At 40.7% G+C, this 15,579-nt stretch overlaps 1 protein-coding gene across 2 annotated transcripts in view; it reads right to left on the bottom strand.

Moving 5' to 3' along the window:
• Window positions 1-10,793, bottom strand: part of LOC124034333 (bone morphogenetic protein 1-like) — a 52,233-nt gene extending 41,440 nt beyond the window's left edge. Inside the window, exon 1 of one of the 2 annotated variants that reach the window (XM_046347389.1) lies at window positions 10,473-10,793. In XM_046347389.1, coding sequence (XP_046203345.1) covers window positions 10,473-10,617 — 145 coding nt within the window. In that variant the 5' untranslated portion in view covers window positions 10,618-10,793. The remainder of the gene's footprint in view (window positions 1-10,472) is intronic. The other variant, XM_046347390.1, reaches the window with a different exon arrangement.
• Window positions 10,794-15,579: the final 4,786 nt, after the last annotated feature.

The following is a 15,579-nucleotide window of genomic DNA, read 5'->3' as shown; positions in this document are numbered from 1 at the left end:
CTCCTAGGTAAGCTGCCAATGGGCTTCACTCACCTTACGCTGGCGTGGCAAGTAATATATAAATAATATAATAATATATGCCATTTAGCAGACGCTTTTATCCAAAACGACTTACAGTCATGTGTGCATACATTCAGCCTGCCCACTCCCTGGCGTTACCGCCATGCTCTACCAACTGAGCTACAGAAGGACCAGTCTGCCCAGCCTGCCCTCCACCTTCCAGCAGCTCTGCCCTGGCATGGCGTGAATGACCTACAGTACAGTCTGTGGGAACTGCCAGGGACAGTCAGAGGAGAGAGGTGGGGGAGACAGGAAAACCACTTGCATAAGCGAGGTCTCCTCCTTGCTGGTCTCCTCCTCACCCTCCCTATAGGCTACAGCACGTCTCTTGGTAACGCTTACAGCAGAGGAGCTCAAACGGAGGGCAAAGCCTGTTGTAGCCCACAGACTTCAAATGAAATGATGTCGGAATACAAATTAGAAGGATATATGATTTGAAATCCAACAGACTCAACCCTTGAAAGAAGCTCCTTGGTAGATTAAGTCATCAGACTTGCATTTCTTATATAGAATTATAGAATGCACTCTTTTTGTTATATATAAAATGAGTGGACCTAATCTTATTAGGTTCTTACAGTAAACAAGTTGCTGGGATGCTGCCATGGTTGGAGCTCTGAACTAAGGCATTTTCCATCAGATAACTATCGGTTTTAAATGGATTTTCTCCATTTACAATTTATATTCATCCATTTGTAATGTTAGCAACAATTTATTAATCTTGTAAACTTGCAAGTGCACTAACCACTGTTGACCTAAAGCTAACCTTGAAAGCAGCAGACTGCTATCAAATTGACTAAATGCAATGGTATCCTTTAGTAAAAATCGATACAGGCACTAGCGAAGGAACACAACACCACTGTCGATTGCTGACAGTGGTTGTCACCTTTTGCGAGAGAGCGTGAGTAAGTCAGTGAGCGAGTCATTGAGTGAAGAAGTTTGAGTGAGACAGCCGAAATGGGGCGGAGGCTAGAAATGGGTGGGAGTTGTACTTAACCGTCTTTTCAGAACCTGTCCTTAACATTGCTCATGGGTATGTGTCAACACATTAACCCACTGTTCAAATGATGATGGGACTGGTCTACCATCACTACTAAAATATGTCAAGAAATGACTTCCTGACATTTGTTTGTTTGATTTTGGTAATTTGCTCCATCTAGACAAGTTAAAGGTATCATGTTAGGTCAATGGAATAAGCAACGAGCAAAAAACTGACACCTCGGACCTTTGATCTTCAGAAAACACTGCACATTTTTGTTCATGTTGCATCCTTAATTCCAGCCCCTTCAAACCTGATTTGAAGACATACTTGTTTACATTTAGGAATCCCACTTGGAGCACTTGTACTGATTGATTTACTCTGCTCCCAGGGGGCTCCTAACCATGAGTCAGATCCCACATTTTCCTATTTGTAAGTTAAACAATTTGCCTGGACAACTGAGATGACAAATACTGATAACGTTGCTCCTGTAAACAGATCTGTGTAGAAAGTAGAGGAAGCAACCTCTTGAACCCCCTGTAAAAAACAACTCACGTAATCATGCCTTTAACAACATACAAGAAAAGTATAAACAAGCTATACGACATTAGAGCAGTGTGTGTGTGTGATGGATTCTGTATTGCAAAACACCACTTTTATTATGTTCTGCCTCTGGTCATTTCCATGTAAAAGGGCCCATGAGCACCAACATGTGAGGTTCATAGGAGCATGTCAAATTGGGTGTCAAATGAAAGCTAAGAGTTTATATATATATATATATATATATATATATAGATTTTATATAGAGTTGAAGTTGGAAGTTTACATACACCTTAGCCAAATACATTTCAACTCGGTTTTTCACAATTCCTGACATTTAATCCGAGATCAATTAGGATCACCACTTAATTTTAAGAATGTGAAATGTCAGAATAATAGTAGAGAGAATGATTTATTTCAGCTTTTATTTCTTTCATCACATTTCCAGTGGGTCAGAAGTTCACATTCACTCAGTTAGTATTTGGTAGCATTGCATTTAAATTGTTTAACTTGGGTCAAACATTTCAGATAGCCTTCCACAAGCATCCACAATAAATTGGGTGAATTTTGGCCCATTCCTCCTGACAGAGCTGGTGTAACTGAGTCAGGTTTGTAGGCTTCCTTGCTCGCACACGATTTTTCAGTTGTGCCCACACATTTTCGATAGTATTGAGGTCAGGGCTTTGTGATGGCCACTCCAATACCTTGACATTGCTGTCCTTAAGCCACTTTGCCACAACTTTGGAAGTATGCTTGGTGTTTATGCTTGCGTACTATTGTTTGTACAGATGAACGTGGTACATTCAGGTGTTTGGAAATTGCTCCCAAGGATGAACCAGACTTCTGGAGGTCTACAATTATTTTCTGAGGTCTTGGTAGATTTCTTTGGATTTTCCCATGATGTCAAGCAAAGAGGCACTGAGTTTGAAGGTTGGCCTTGAAATACATACACAGGTACACACCTCCAATTGACTCAAATGATGTCAATTAGCCTATCAGAAGCTTCTAAAGCCTTGACATCCTTTTCTGGAATTTTCCAAGCTGTTTAAAGGCACAGTCAACTTAGTGTATGTAAACTTTGGATCCACTGGAATTATGATAGTGAATTATAAGGGAAATAAGTGAAATAAATCTGTCTGTAAACAATTGTTGTAAAAATGACTTGTGTCATGCAAAGTCAATGTCCTAACTGACTTGTCAAAACTATAGTTTGTTTTAATAAGAAATTTGTGGAGTGGTTGAAAAACTAGTTTTAATGACTCCAACCTAAGTATATGTAGACTTCAACTGTATGTATGCATGTATATATATTTTTTAATAAAGCATATATAAATTCACACAATGTTGAACTAATATCAATATTTAGTTTAGGATAATTTTTTCTGCCTTCTGTAAATTTAAGAAACATTGCCTTATTTTCTAATTTGTCTTTCCCATATGAGGAAGAAGGATAATGAACGTTCACAGAAGTAACAAGTAAAGGTGGACCTATCAGTTAGTTTGTGTTTTCACTGATATACATTTTGTTTATGAATTATTAAGTGATTAAAACTCTAGTCTGGAACCCTCTCTCCATCTCTTTCCTTCTACCTCATCCCCATATTATTACTTACCCTCTTGCTCTTTTGCACCCCAGTATCTCTACTTGCACATCATCATCTGCACATCTATCACTCCAGTGTTAATGCTAAATTGTAATTATTTTCACCTCTAGGGCCTATTTATTGCCAACCTCCCTACATTTGCACAGTCTGTACATAGATTGTGTTATTGACTGTACGTTTGTTTATGTGTAACTCTGTTGTTGATTTTGTCGCACTGCTTTGCTTTATCTTGGCCAGGTCGCAGTTGTAAATGAGAACTTGTTCTCAACTGGCCTACCTGGTTAAATAAAGGTTAAATAAAACAAAAAAATAAAAATTAACGCGACCTCTCCCGGCCCTTAATGACACCTACCCATGAGCCCCATCGCTTTCCTATGTAATTCTATAACCAGCATCCTCCACCAAATCAGAACCAATCATAGATGGCTATGCTTGGACAGCACAGTATATATAGTAAAGAAAACTAAAGTAGAGCTTATTACAATACAGTTGAGCACACTAGAGCTGAGTACACTATAATGTGCTGTACTGAATCCTATTTAGGATACATCACCATGATGAGAATGACATGCAACAAATCCATAATGATGCATTTCTGTGTGGTATTGATCAGGGACCCATGATGAATATCCGTTACCACAATTATGTAACCAAGTGTAAATCCACTTCACTTACTGTAGTTCAATAACCATAGCTGACACCCAATCATTTCTGCAGACATCTTTGAAACTTATTTCGGAGCAGATATTTAAAAGTTTTGGAAAACATGGTCAAATAAAAAAACAGGGAGATATTACCGAAATTCTGTCCCAACTTTGCATCTGCACAGCTCTTCCAGTAAATGTGTTTTGGACAAATGTTCATTATACATTTTTAAAAGTAGTCCTTGATCATAGAGGTATATGGTTTGTTAAACTTTCAAATCATTGGTTTTGGTTTGTCATATATTGTAAGTGAAAAATCTTAGTCTCAGCGCAATTCCGTTATCGTGGAATTGCCCAAATAGAGTGGCTGGGATCATGCTCAACCCAGCTTCTTCTCCGTAGAAAAACAGGACAAAGAATCCAGGCCACTGGACTGAGGATAAATGAAGACAGAGGAGGAGAAGTAGGAGGAGGAGGACTGAACTAACAGGGACATGAAGGACTTTACACATACCCTTCATCTGCATGATGCTGTCAAGCGAGAATGAGACAGACACAAGCGCCAAACAATTTAAGTACCAGGAGACATGTCTCTTGTCTGTAAACTAAATGCCTTCAGCAGATGGGGAAAATAATCTCTAGAAATTCACCAAAGTCACTTTGGGAGACAGTGAATTCACAGCACATTGTTTATTACGATGACAACTGAGATATGCTCTTCCACACAAAATATACATGCCTATTCTGTTCTGAATGTTGTCATATTTGTAGAAATAAACTACCCAGAGGATGATGTAATCAGAATATATTGATTGGATTTAATTAGGCTACACATCTTGCCTGGGTTATAAATGAAGGACCCCTACAACCATAGCCAACGTTTGGGGGGCGGGGGTAGTGCAGCTCAGCTAAACCTAGGGTATGGCAAAGCAGGGTGTGTTGAAATACACCCACCAGTTGAAGCTCATTCACTCTACTTATACACAATATAATGCTATTTGGAGAACAGCAACAAACAAAAAAAGTCCCTGACATTATCACGTCAATATTAGGTTTAAATGTCTGTGAAATGGCATGTACAATGCACTACTCAACCTCATACATATGCTCCACAGACTGGGGAACAGCGCAACATGAAGAAATAGATGCATAATACACGCTATCAAGGCCGACATTGACACTATGCCAGAAAAATCCTGCACATGCATTGAAATAAAAGGCATACATAAAAAGAATTACTTAGGCCTACGTTCGACAAGGACAAAGACAAACAAGTCGACCAGGGAATTATGAAAAACGTACACATTAAGGCAGTGTTCGTGATTCAGCACCGCTGAATGGACAGTGCCTTGATACAGGTAGGCATAGTGGAGCTCCGTGGGGTGTGGCTGAATGGACAGCGTCTCTGTCTATTAGCCAGGTAGAATTAGGCTATTCAGTTTGTGGGCAGTTAGACATTTCCTGGGCAGAGTTGAGTAGCCTACAATGCTTATATGAAAATCATAACTGGCAGATCTTTATAAATTGTAGGATCAATTGTAAATTGTCACTCATTTGAAAAAGATTGCAGACCCCCTGCTATATGAAGTCACCCTTGTGGAACGGCACATACAGTGTACTATGACAGTGTCATTGTCTGGTGCGCTTATCACCATTCCTTCTAATGTCTGTACCCAGCTCATTTTTTCATTTGCCTGTCTGCATTAATCGCCAGGGAAGGGAAACATCTGGGTGCTCAATATACACAAAAACAGCCCTACATCCACACTATAGCTAAATAATTAGCAATATCTAATGACGTTTTTCCAGCAAGAATGATCTGTTAATTCAGGAAGATGGACAAGCAAGAGCGAGAGGTGGAAATGCATTACAGGAGAGGCAGGTAGGCTTCAGGTAGGGATGCAGGCAGAGGATTATGATGTACAGAAGTTTACATACACCGTAGCCAAATATATTTAACCCCAGTTTTCACAATTCCTGACGTTTAATCCGAGTAAAGATTCCCTGTCTTAGGTAAGTTAGGATCACCACTTTATTTTATGAATGTGAAATGTCAGAATAATAGTAGAGAGAATGATTTATTTCAGCTTTTATTTCTTTCATCACATTCCCAGTGGGTCAGAAGTTTACATACACTCAATTAGTATTTGGTAGCATTGCCTTTCAATTGTTGAACTTGGATCAAACGTTTTGGGTAGCCTTCCACAATAAGTTGGGTGAATTTTGGCCCATTCCTCCTGACAGAGCTGGTGTAACTGAGTCAGGTGTGTAGGCCTCCTTGCTCACACACGCTTTTTCAGTTCTGCCAACACATTTTCTATAGGGTTGAGGTCAGGGCTTTTTGATGGCCATTCCAATACAGTGACTTTGTTGTCCTTAAGCCATTTTGCCACAACTTTGGAAGTATGCTTGGGGTCACTGTCCATTTGGAAGACCCATTTGCAACCAAGCATAAACTGATGTCTTGAGATGTTGCTTCAATAAATCCACATAATTTTCCATCCTTGTGATGCCATCTATTTTGTGAAGTGCACCAGTCCCTCCCTCCTGCAGCAAAGCAGACATGATGCTGCCACCCCTGTGCTTCACGGTAGGGATGGTGTTCTTTGGCTTGCAAGCCTCCCCTTTTTTACTTCTTAACATAACGATATGGCCAAGCAGTTCTATTTTTATTTCATCAGACCAAAAAGTACGATCTTTGTCCCCATGTGCAGTTGCAAACCGTAGTCTGGCTTTTTTATGGCGGTTTTGGAGCAGTGGCTTCTTCCTTGCTGAGCGGCCTTTCAGGTTATGTCGTTATAGGACTCATTTTACTGTGGATATAGATACTTTTGTACCTGTACCTTTTTTACATCATTTTCTGGAATTTTCCAAGCTGTTTAAAAGGCACTGTCAACTTAGTGTATGTAAACTTCTGACCCACTGGAATTGTGATAGTGATTTATAAGTGAAATAATATGTCTGTAAACAATTGTTGGAAAAAAATACTTAGGACATCTACTTTGTGCATGACACAATAAACTTGCAAAAACTATAGTAGGTTAATAAGACTTTTGCGGAGTGGTTGAAAAAAAAATGTTTTAATGACTCCAACCTAAGTGTATGTAAACTTCCCACTTCAACTGTAGGTACTGCCAGCTATAGCGAGAAGTAAAAAAAGTTAGCCCAACTAGATAATCATTTGCATGATCTCAATTATCATTCTGTCACTACATGACAATGCACATTGTTATAGCCTGCAATTGTTATTGTCTTCGAAGCCAAAAACAAGACATATATTTTTGGAAAATGCTCTTATTCAGTTGTTTATTTTCATACCTATAGGCCTACATGAAACCAAAATTGCACTAGCCTGCTGGGTGAAAAAATGAAAATAATAAATTAGGCTTAAAGCTATCACAACCTATATTTTAATAGCAATAAAACAGCTTTTGGTTTTAAAAATTAGGACTCCCCTCCTCCCAATTAAAATGAACCTCTGGCTATCAGATTACAACAAGGCTTACAAGACCAAGTTCAAATGCCAACATCAAATTCAAAGCAATCAGTGTAACCGATGTGAAATGGCTAGCTAGTTAGCAATGGTGCACGCTGATAGGGTCTCAATCGGCGACCTCACTCGCTTTGAAACCTTGAAGTAGTGGTTCCACTTGCTCTGCAAGGGCCGCGGCTTTTGTGGAGCGATGGGTAACGATGCTTCGTGGGTGTCAGTTGTTGATATGTGCAGAGGGTCCCTGGTTCGAGCCCGGGTCGGGTCGAGGGGATGGACTAAAGTTATGTTACATTGATGCTGTTGACCCGGATCACTGGTTGCTGCGGAAAAGGAGGAGGTCAAATGAGGGGTGAGTGTAACCCATGTGAAATGGCTAGCTAGTTAGAGGTGGTGCGCCCTAATAGTGTCTCAATCGGTGACGTCACTTGCTCTGAGACCTTGAAGTAGTGGTTCCCCAAGGGCCATGGCTTTTGTGGAGCGACGGGTAACGATGCTTCGTGGGTGTCAGTTGTCTGTGTGCAGAGGGTCCCTGGTTCGAACCCGGGTAGGGGCGAGGGGACGGACTAAAGTTATACTGTTACATCAGCACTCTGTCTAAACAGCTTATCGGCAAAGGAAATGGCACTGTCTCTGCCCTCTGCTTTCTAAAAGTGACAGAAAAAGGTGCACAGGCTGCTCTCCAATGCTCTGCATGGTCCTAAAGCCAGCCTTTACAGGTAAACAGCCATTGCAATTTTAAATCAGGATTGGAATGATTTTAGTCTACGTTTCTTGTTGTTGCCTCTGCTGGAGGGGGGTGCTGAGATTTTCCGGCACGCTAGAGACGGCTATATCGAATCGCTAATGCAGAACTGGTTAAGGCACAGTGCATAATATTGTTTTCTTTTTATTCAGATTTTTCAGGGGGTGCTGCAGCACCCTCACAACTTCCCGCGGCTATGCCTACAACATAGGCTATGGGAGAATATCCATTTGATAAGAGAAATACCACGTAAACAAACAACAGCCAAGACATATATACAGTACCAGTCAAAGGTTTGGACACACCTACTCATTCAAGAGTTTCTTGATTTTTACTATTTTCTACATTGTAGAATAGAAGTGAAGACTTCCCAACTATGAAATAAAACATATGGAGTCATGTAGTGACCAGAAAAAGTGTTACATCAAAAAATGGCATTTTATACATTCTTCAAAGTAGCCACCCTTTGAACTTGACATCTTTGCAAACTCTTGGCATTCTCTCAACCAGCTTCACCTGGAATGCATTTCCAACAGTCTTGAAGGAGTTCCCACATATGGTGAGCACTTGTTGGCTGCTTTTAAAATAATATATACAGTTGAATTCGGAAGTTTGCATAGACTTAGGTTAGAGTCATTAAAACTTGTTTTTCAACCACTCCACAAATTTCTTGTAAGCAAACTATAGTTTTGGTAAGTCGGTTAGGACATCTACCTTGTGCATGACACAAGGAATCTTTCCAACAATTGTTTACAGGCAGATTATTTCACTGTATCACAATTCCTGTGGGTCAGAAGTTTACATACACTAAGTTGACTGTGCCTTCAAAAAGCTTGGAAAATTCCAGAAAATTATATCATGGCTTTAGAAGCTTCTGATAGGCTAATTTACATAATTTGAGTCAATTGGAGGTGTACCTGTGGATGTATTTCAAGGTCTACCTTCAAACTCAGTGCCTCTTTGCTTGACATCATGGGAAAATCAAAAGAAATCAGCCAAGACCTCAGGAAAAAAATTGTAGACCTCCACAAGTCTGGTTCATCCTTGAGAGAAGTTTCCCTGCTAGAGCTGCCTTGGTCAACTGTAAGTGCTGTTATTGTAAAGTGGAAACGTCTAGGAGCAATAACGGCTCAGCCACGAAGTGGTTGGCTACACAAGCTCACGGAACGGGACCGCCGAGTGCTGAAATACAACACAAATGACTGAGTTCCAAACGGTCTGTGGAAGCAACGTCACCACAAGAACTGCTCATCGGGAGCTTCATGAAATGAGTTTCCATGGCCGAGCAGGTTCACACAAGCCAAAGATCACTATGTGCAATGCCAAGCGTCGGCTGTAAAGCTGGCAGCCATTAGATTCATGAGCAGTGGAAACGCGTTCTCTGGAGTGATGAATCACACTTCAGCATCTGGCAGTCCGATGGACAAATCTGTGTTTGCCAGAAGAACGCTACCTGCCTTAATGCATAGTGCCAACTGTAAAGTTTGGTGTTGAAGGAGGAATAATGGTGTGGGCCTGTTTTTCATGCTAGTGTCCACATATATTTCGTTGTGTAGTGTATATTTAGAAGATCACATAGGCTCCCAATTAATGTAAACAGAATTGGGATTTAGAGTGGTCAGAACTGGAGATCATACATGAGGATAAAATAGACCAGGTTGTGGACTACATTACAGCACCCCTTCCAGCTGCTTGTTTTCAGTGGTCACATGAACAGCCGGTGAAGTATTAAATGCACGTCATTTTTCGTAATGACAAAACCAAGTGGGTAACACTGGAGCCTCATAACATACTAAAATGCAGCGTTTTTCTTCACGATTAAAAGGCCTACTTAATAAGTGAACGTAAGATCGGTAGAAAGGATTATAATAGTTTCAAATGACAGTTCAATAGGTGGTTATTTAGTGCTCTCCAATGGATCTTTATTCTTCCAAGTTAGGCTATAACTCCTTAAAATCTCTTTAAATAGGCTATTCTAAAAATGCCATATTTTATTAACTACACAGAAAGATCATACATCAAAAATACTTTATATAAAGACATGACACAACTTTTAAACTAATAACATGTTTGCATTATGTTCCAGTAAAAATTCAAAACTTTTTTTTCTTCCATGCCTTTAACATTATACCCTGAGAAATTATATTGTCCTTATTTTATTTCAACGAGTGCCAGCTTTCATCCACTAGCTATGTCAACAGTATGTTGTTCAACGCCTGAATCAGCTAAACTATGACAATAGGTCAAAAATAAAGAAATATAAAATATCCTTATACCTTTTAAAACTCGATTCACCGCTGTCATCTCCAAATGCATTTCCTTCACTGACCACAAGCTTACAGACGCACAAAAAGCATTTCGTGGCATGTTTGAGGTCCACATAAACGAGGTAAATAGCGTTCCAAAATCTTACCAGCTTTACAGGGATCCTTATAGTCGATAACATCTGAAGTGGCAGTAGGCTCCACATAGTAGATTGTGTCTATTGCTTCTAAATCGATCGCAGATATCATGCAAAGGCAGGGTAGAAGAAACAAACATCTCGTTGTGAGATCCATGATTCGTGAGTGGAGGCTAGGTTACAGCGAAAGACGAAAAATAAGAGATAAAGTAAAAGGGACAGAAGGAGAGAGAGAAAATGGGAGGTTTTGGGGAAATTAGATCTCTCCGGAGGGCGGGTTTAAAATCAGAGCTCAGCCTCTCCACAAAGTCTTGATTATGGGGCAGTGATTCGCTCCCTAGTCGTGCTCCGGGCTATTGCATTTGCCTGCAAACTTCGGTGATCGTGGCACATCATCACGTTGGGATCTATGGAGAGAAGCCACAGCGATGGGACCCCGTACCTACTCGTCTGTAAAATAGTTATTTATCTTAGTCTTTAATGAATTATAATCCCTCAATTTAACAAACATGATTGAATTGTGTAAACACATTTCATTTCAACATGGTCAATACTGGAAAATTAAGAGCAACCAGTCTTATGTTTTTGTGTCCCATGTGTTCCTGTGCATATGAGAAATAAACTTGACTTGATTTGTGTAATTTGAAAGTAAGTAAATCGAAAACCTATCATTACAAAGCTACAAATAACATTTTGTGTTTCATCATCCCAAATGATCACACCCTCTGCTCCCATAGTCAATATAAAGAAAGACCAATGGAGATGGATTGACACACACGCACGCTTTTGCACACACACACTTGTATTCCTGGCTGGCATTGTCATCACTATTCTACTCAGGTGGTTTATAAGTCACACAGTTCATCATGTATTTTGTCTGGTTGTAAAGAAACATTAAGCTGTTTATCAAACAGGCTTCCCCCTACCCCAGACACAAGCCAGAACCCTTCCATAGATGTGACTAAGATACCACAGCCTTATTATCACTTGATGAAATCTATAAATCAGATATCAAACGAACTATGCAATTAGAGACGAAAGGAAATATTCATTTAGAAAAATAAAAAGGAGCTATAACTCATACTGTGTATAATTAAGAACCAGAGTTAAAACAGTAATGGTTTTTACTGAGTTGAGCGCCATCTGTTGCCAACACATGGAATTATCATATTTTACTTGCAAAGAAATACATAATTTATTTGTAATCTAAAAGTAAACACAAAGGATGACAAAGATTGATTATTTCATTATTAACTGAATTACAAATGACTCGACAGCAAACATGTAAAAGATTAAAAATAAAATGATCAATTGTGCAAACTCAATGTAAACAATTCAAAGTTTGCAAAAACATATAGATCAGTCTGCAAAGACAGTTAGATTAGCGTTTGATTTGTCATTGCTGAGTTAGCATTTGATTTGTCAGGTGTCTCATCCCAGTGATTTAGGAGTGAACAGGATGGACCTGTGTTGACTAAATACAAGTGGCATTTTGACACAAAGATCCTGATCAAATGTGGCCTGAATCATTTCTCAGTAAGTGGGGGTCTCACTCAGTAAGCGTGGGAAGCAACCAAGCAAATTTGTCAGTTTTTGGAGATGTAAAATACACTACATGGCCAAAGGTATGTGGAAATCCCTTTCAAATGAGTGGATTCGGCTATTTTAGCCACACCCGTTGCTGACAGGTGTTTAAAATCGAGCACACAGACATGCAATCTCCATAGACAATCATTGGCAGTAGAATGGCCCGTACTGAAGAGCTCAGTGACTTTCAACGTGGCACCCTCATAAGATGCCCTGATAGAGCTTCCCCGGTCAACTGTAAGTGACTTTATTGTGAAGTGGAAATGTCTAGAAGCAACAACGGCTCAGACGCGAAGTGGTAGGCCGCACAAGCTCATAGAACTGGACCGCCGAGTGCTGAAGAGCATACAAATCGTCTGTCCTCGGTTGCAATACTCACTAAAAAATCTAATCAAATGTTAATTGATCACATACACGTTTAGCAGATGTTATTGCGGGTGTAGCGAAATGCTTGTGTTCCTAGCTCCAACAGTGCAGTAGTATCTATCTAACAATTCAAAACAATACACTAATCTAAAGCCGAGTTCCAAACTGCCTCTGGAAGCAACGTCAGCACAATAACTGTTCATCAGGAGCTTCATGAAATGGGTTTCTATGGCCAAGCAGCTGCACACAAGCCTAAGATCACCATGCACAATGGTAAGTATTGGCTGGAGTGGTGTAAAGTGCACCGTCATTGGACTCTGGAGCAGTGGAAACATGTTCTCTGGAGTAATGAATCACACTTCACCATCTGGCAGTCCGACGGACGAATCTGGGTATGGCGGATGCTATCTGCCCAAATGCAGTGACAACTGTAAAGTTTGGTGGAGGAATAATGGTCAGGGGCTGTTTTTCATGGTTTGGGCTAGGCCCCTTAGTTCCAGTGAAGGGAAATCTTAACGATACAGCATACAATGACATTCTATAAGATTCTGTGCTTCCGACTTTGTGGCAAAAGTTTGGGGAAGGCCCTCTCCTGTTTCAGTATTACAATGCCCCCGTGCACAAAGTGAGGTCCATACAGAAATGCTTGGTCGAGATCGGTGTGGAAGAACTTGACTGGTCTGCACAGAGCCCTGATCTCAACCCCATTGAACACCTTTGGGATGAATTGGAACGTCGACTGCGAGCCAGGCCTAATTGCCAAACATCAGTGCACAACCTCACTAATGCTCTTGTGGCTGAATGGAAACAAGTTTCCCCAGCAATGTTCTGACATCTAGTGGAAAGCCTTCCCAGAAGAGTGGAGGCTGTTATAGCAGCAAAGTGGGAACCAACTCCATATTAATGCCCATGATTTTGGAATGAGATGTTCGACGAGCAGGTGTCCACATACAAAGCTTAATGTAGAAAGTGTGTTTGAGACAAACACTTGCAGCCCACATTATAGATTACCCATGTGGCATTGTGGTAGGAGTGAAACTTGGATTGCCTGAAGGAATAAATATGACCATGAACTGTGGGGAAGTTAGTCCAACAGCAGTTTCTGGCTATCTTCAGGACTGGCTTACTTATCCCCTGTTTATCACAGACAAAGCTGGGCTTATATAAGATCGAAAACATACTCTCTCCTCTATATTGTCTGACTGTTACCCATGTGTGTAATGAAGACACAGTGCAGAAGAATAACGTATGAAGATGTGGTTGTTCAATGCTTCTCTACTAGCCAATGAAGAGTTATTCAAACTTACATGAAAAGCTCAAAATGATGGTGAAACTCTGTGATAACAATCACATCCTCTCACCTCACTCTTGTTCCATTTAAAAGTAAAATGTTTGATCTGTAAATACATATTTACAACACAGGAGTAGTCCACCTATTAATAAATGCGAACAATGTCCCACACATATTTTTGAAACATCTTGCCAGGCCAAAAAGCTTTATATAATTCCTCCCATGAGATAAGAGGTCAAATTATAAATTAATTGACCCAACAGGAGTCAAACAAAGTTACAGAACAAAGCATACAGAAAATAATTGTTAGGGCTATCCTTTTCAACGATGCTGAGGATTACAAAATGTGACAAAATATCTTCAATAACGTAAGCCCTCAACTCTCAACATATGGCAGTTGGGTTGATGGAGAGTGCCTGTAGCAGAATGGAGACTCATCCACTACACAGCTAGTCATCTCAAACCATGGGGAATGAATCCTGTACGCAATGCAGTGTTCCTCTGCTGCATTGGGGTGGGAGTAGACGTAAGGGCAGGGGGTACATAAACTAACTCATATCTGAATAGTCTGATCATAGCCCCGTTCAGGATGATGGCATCACATTTGGCATCTGGCATGATTCAGTCATCACGATCATCATTAGGTCATCACTGAAAAAGAGGATATACAGTGTACAAAACATTAAGAACACCTGCTCTTTTCGTGACAGACTAACCAAGTGGATCCAAGTGAAAATTATGATCCTTCTATGATGTCACTTGTTAAATCCACTTCCATCTGTGTATGAAGGGGAGGAGACACATTAAAGAAGGATTTTTAAGCCTTGAGAAATGGATTGTGTATGTGCCATTCACAGGGTGATGGGCAAGACAGTAGTAGGTACCATGGTAGTAGGTACCAGCTGCACCGTTTTGAGTGTGTCAAGAATCAAATCAAAGTTTATTTGTCATGTGCACCTGAATACAACAGCCTTACAGTGAAATGCTTACTTACAGGCTCTAACCAATGGGTGCGGAAAAAAATGTGTGGGTGTGTGTGTAGGTAAGTAAAGAAATAAAAGATTTGAAAAAAGGGTAAGGCTATATACAGACACCTGTTAGTCAGGCTTATTGAAGAAGTATGTACATGTAGGTATCGTTGAAGTGACTGCATATATGATGAACAGAGATTAGCAGAGCGTAAAACAAGGGGTTGGCGGGTGGTGGGACCCAATGCAGATAGCCCGAGCAGCCAATGTGCGGGAGCACTGGTTGGTCAGGCCAATTTAGGTAGTATGTACATGAATGTATAGTTAAAGTGACTATGCATATAAGATAAAACAGAGAGTAGCAGCAGCATGGTAAAATAGGGGTGGGACGTCGACTGCGAGCCAGGAGGCACACAATGCAAATAGTCCGGGTAACCATTTGGTTACCTGTTCAGGAGTCCTGTGGCTTGGGGGTAAAAACTGTCGAGAAGCCTTTTTGTCTTAGACTTGGCACTCCGGTACCGCTTGCCATTCGGTAGTAGAGAGAACAGTCTATGACTGGGGTGGCTGGGGTCTTTGACAATTTGGATGGCAGGCAGTTTAGCCCCAGTGATGTACTGGGTCGTACGCACTACCCTCTGAAGTGCCTTGCGGTCGGAGGTCGAGCAATTGCCGTGCAAGGCAGTGATACAACCGGTCAGGATGCTCTTGATGTTGCAGCTGTAGAACCTTTTGAGGATCTCAGGACCCATGCCAAATCATTTTAGTTTCCTGAGGGGGAATAGGCTTTGTCGTGCCCTCTTCACGGCTGTCTTGGTGTGTTTGGACCAATCTAGTTTGTTGTTGATGTGGACACCAAGGAATTTGAAGCTTTCAACCTGCTCCACTACAGCCCCGTCGATGAGAA

This window comes from Oncorhynchus gorbuscha, linkage group LG04, assembly GCF_021184085.1.
Source record: "Oncorhynchus gorbuscha isolate QuinsamMale2020 ecotype Even-year linkage group LG04, OgorEven_v1.0, whole genome shotgun sequence".
In the NCBI taxonomy this organism is placed as follows: Eukaryota; Metazoa; Chordata; class Actinopteri; order Salmoniformes; family Salmonidae; genus Oncorhynchus; species Oncorhynchus gorbuscha.
Note: the sequence above shows the minus strand (reverse complement) of the source record. Positions and strands in the feature narration are given on the sequence as shown.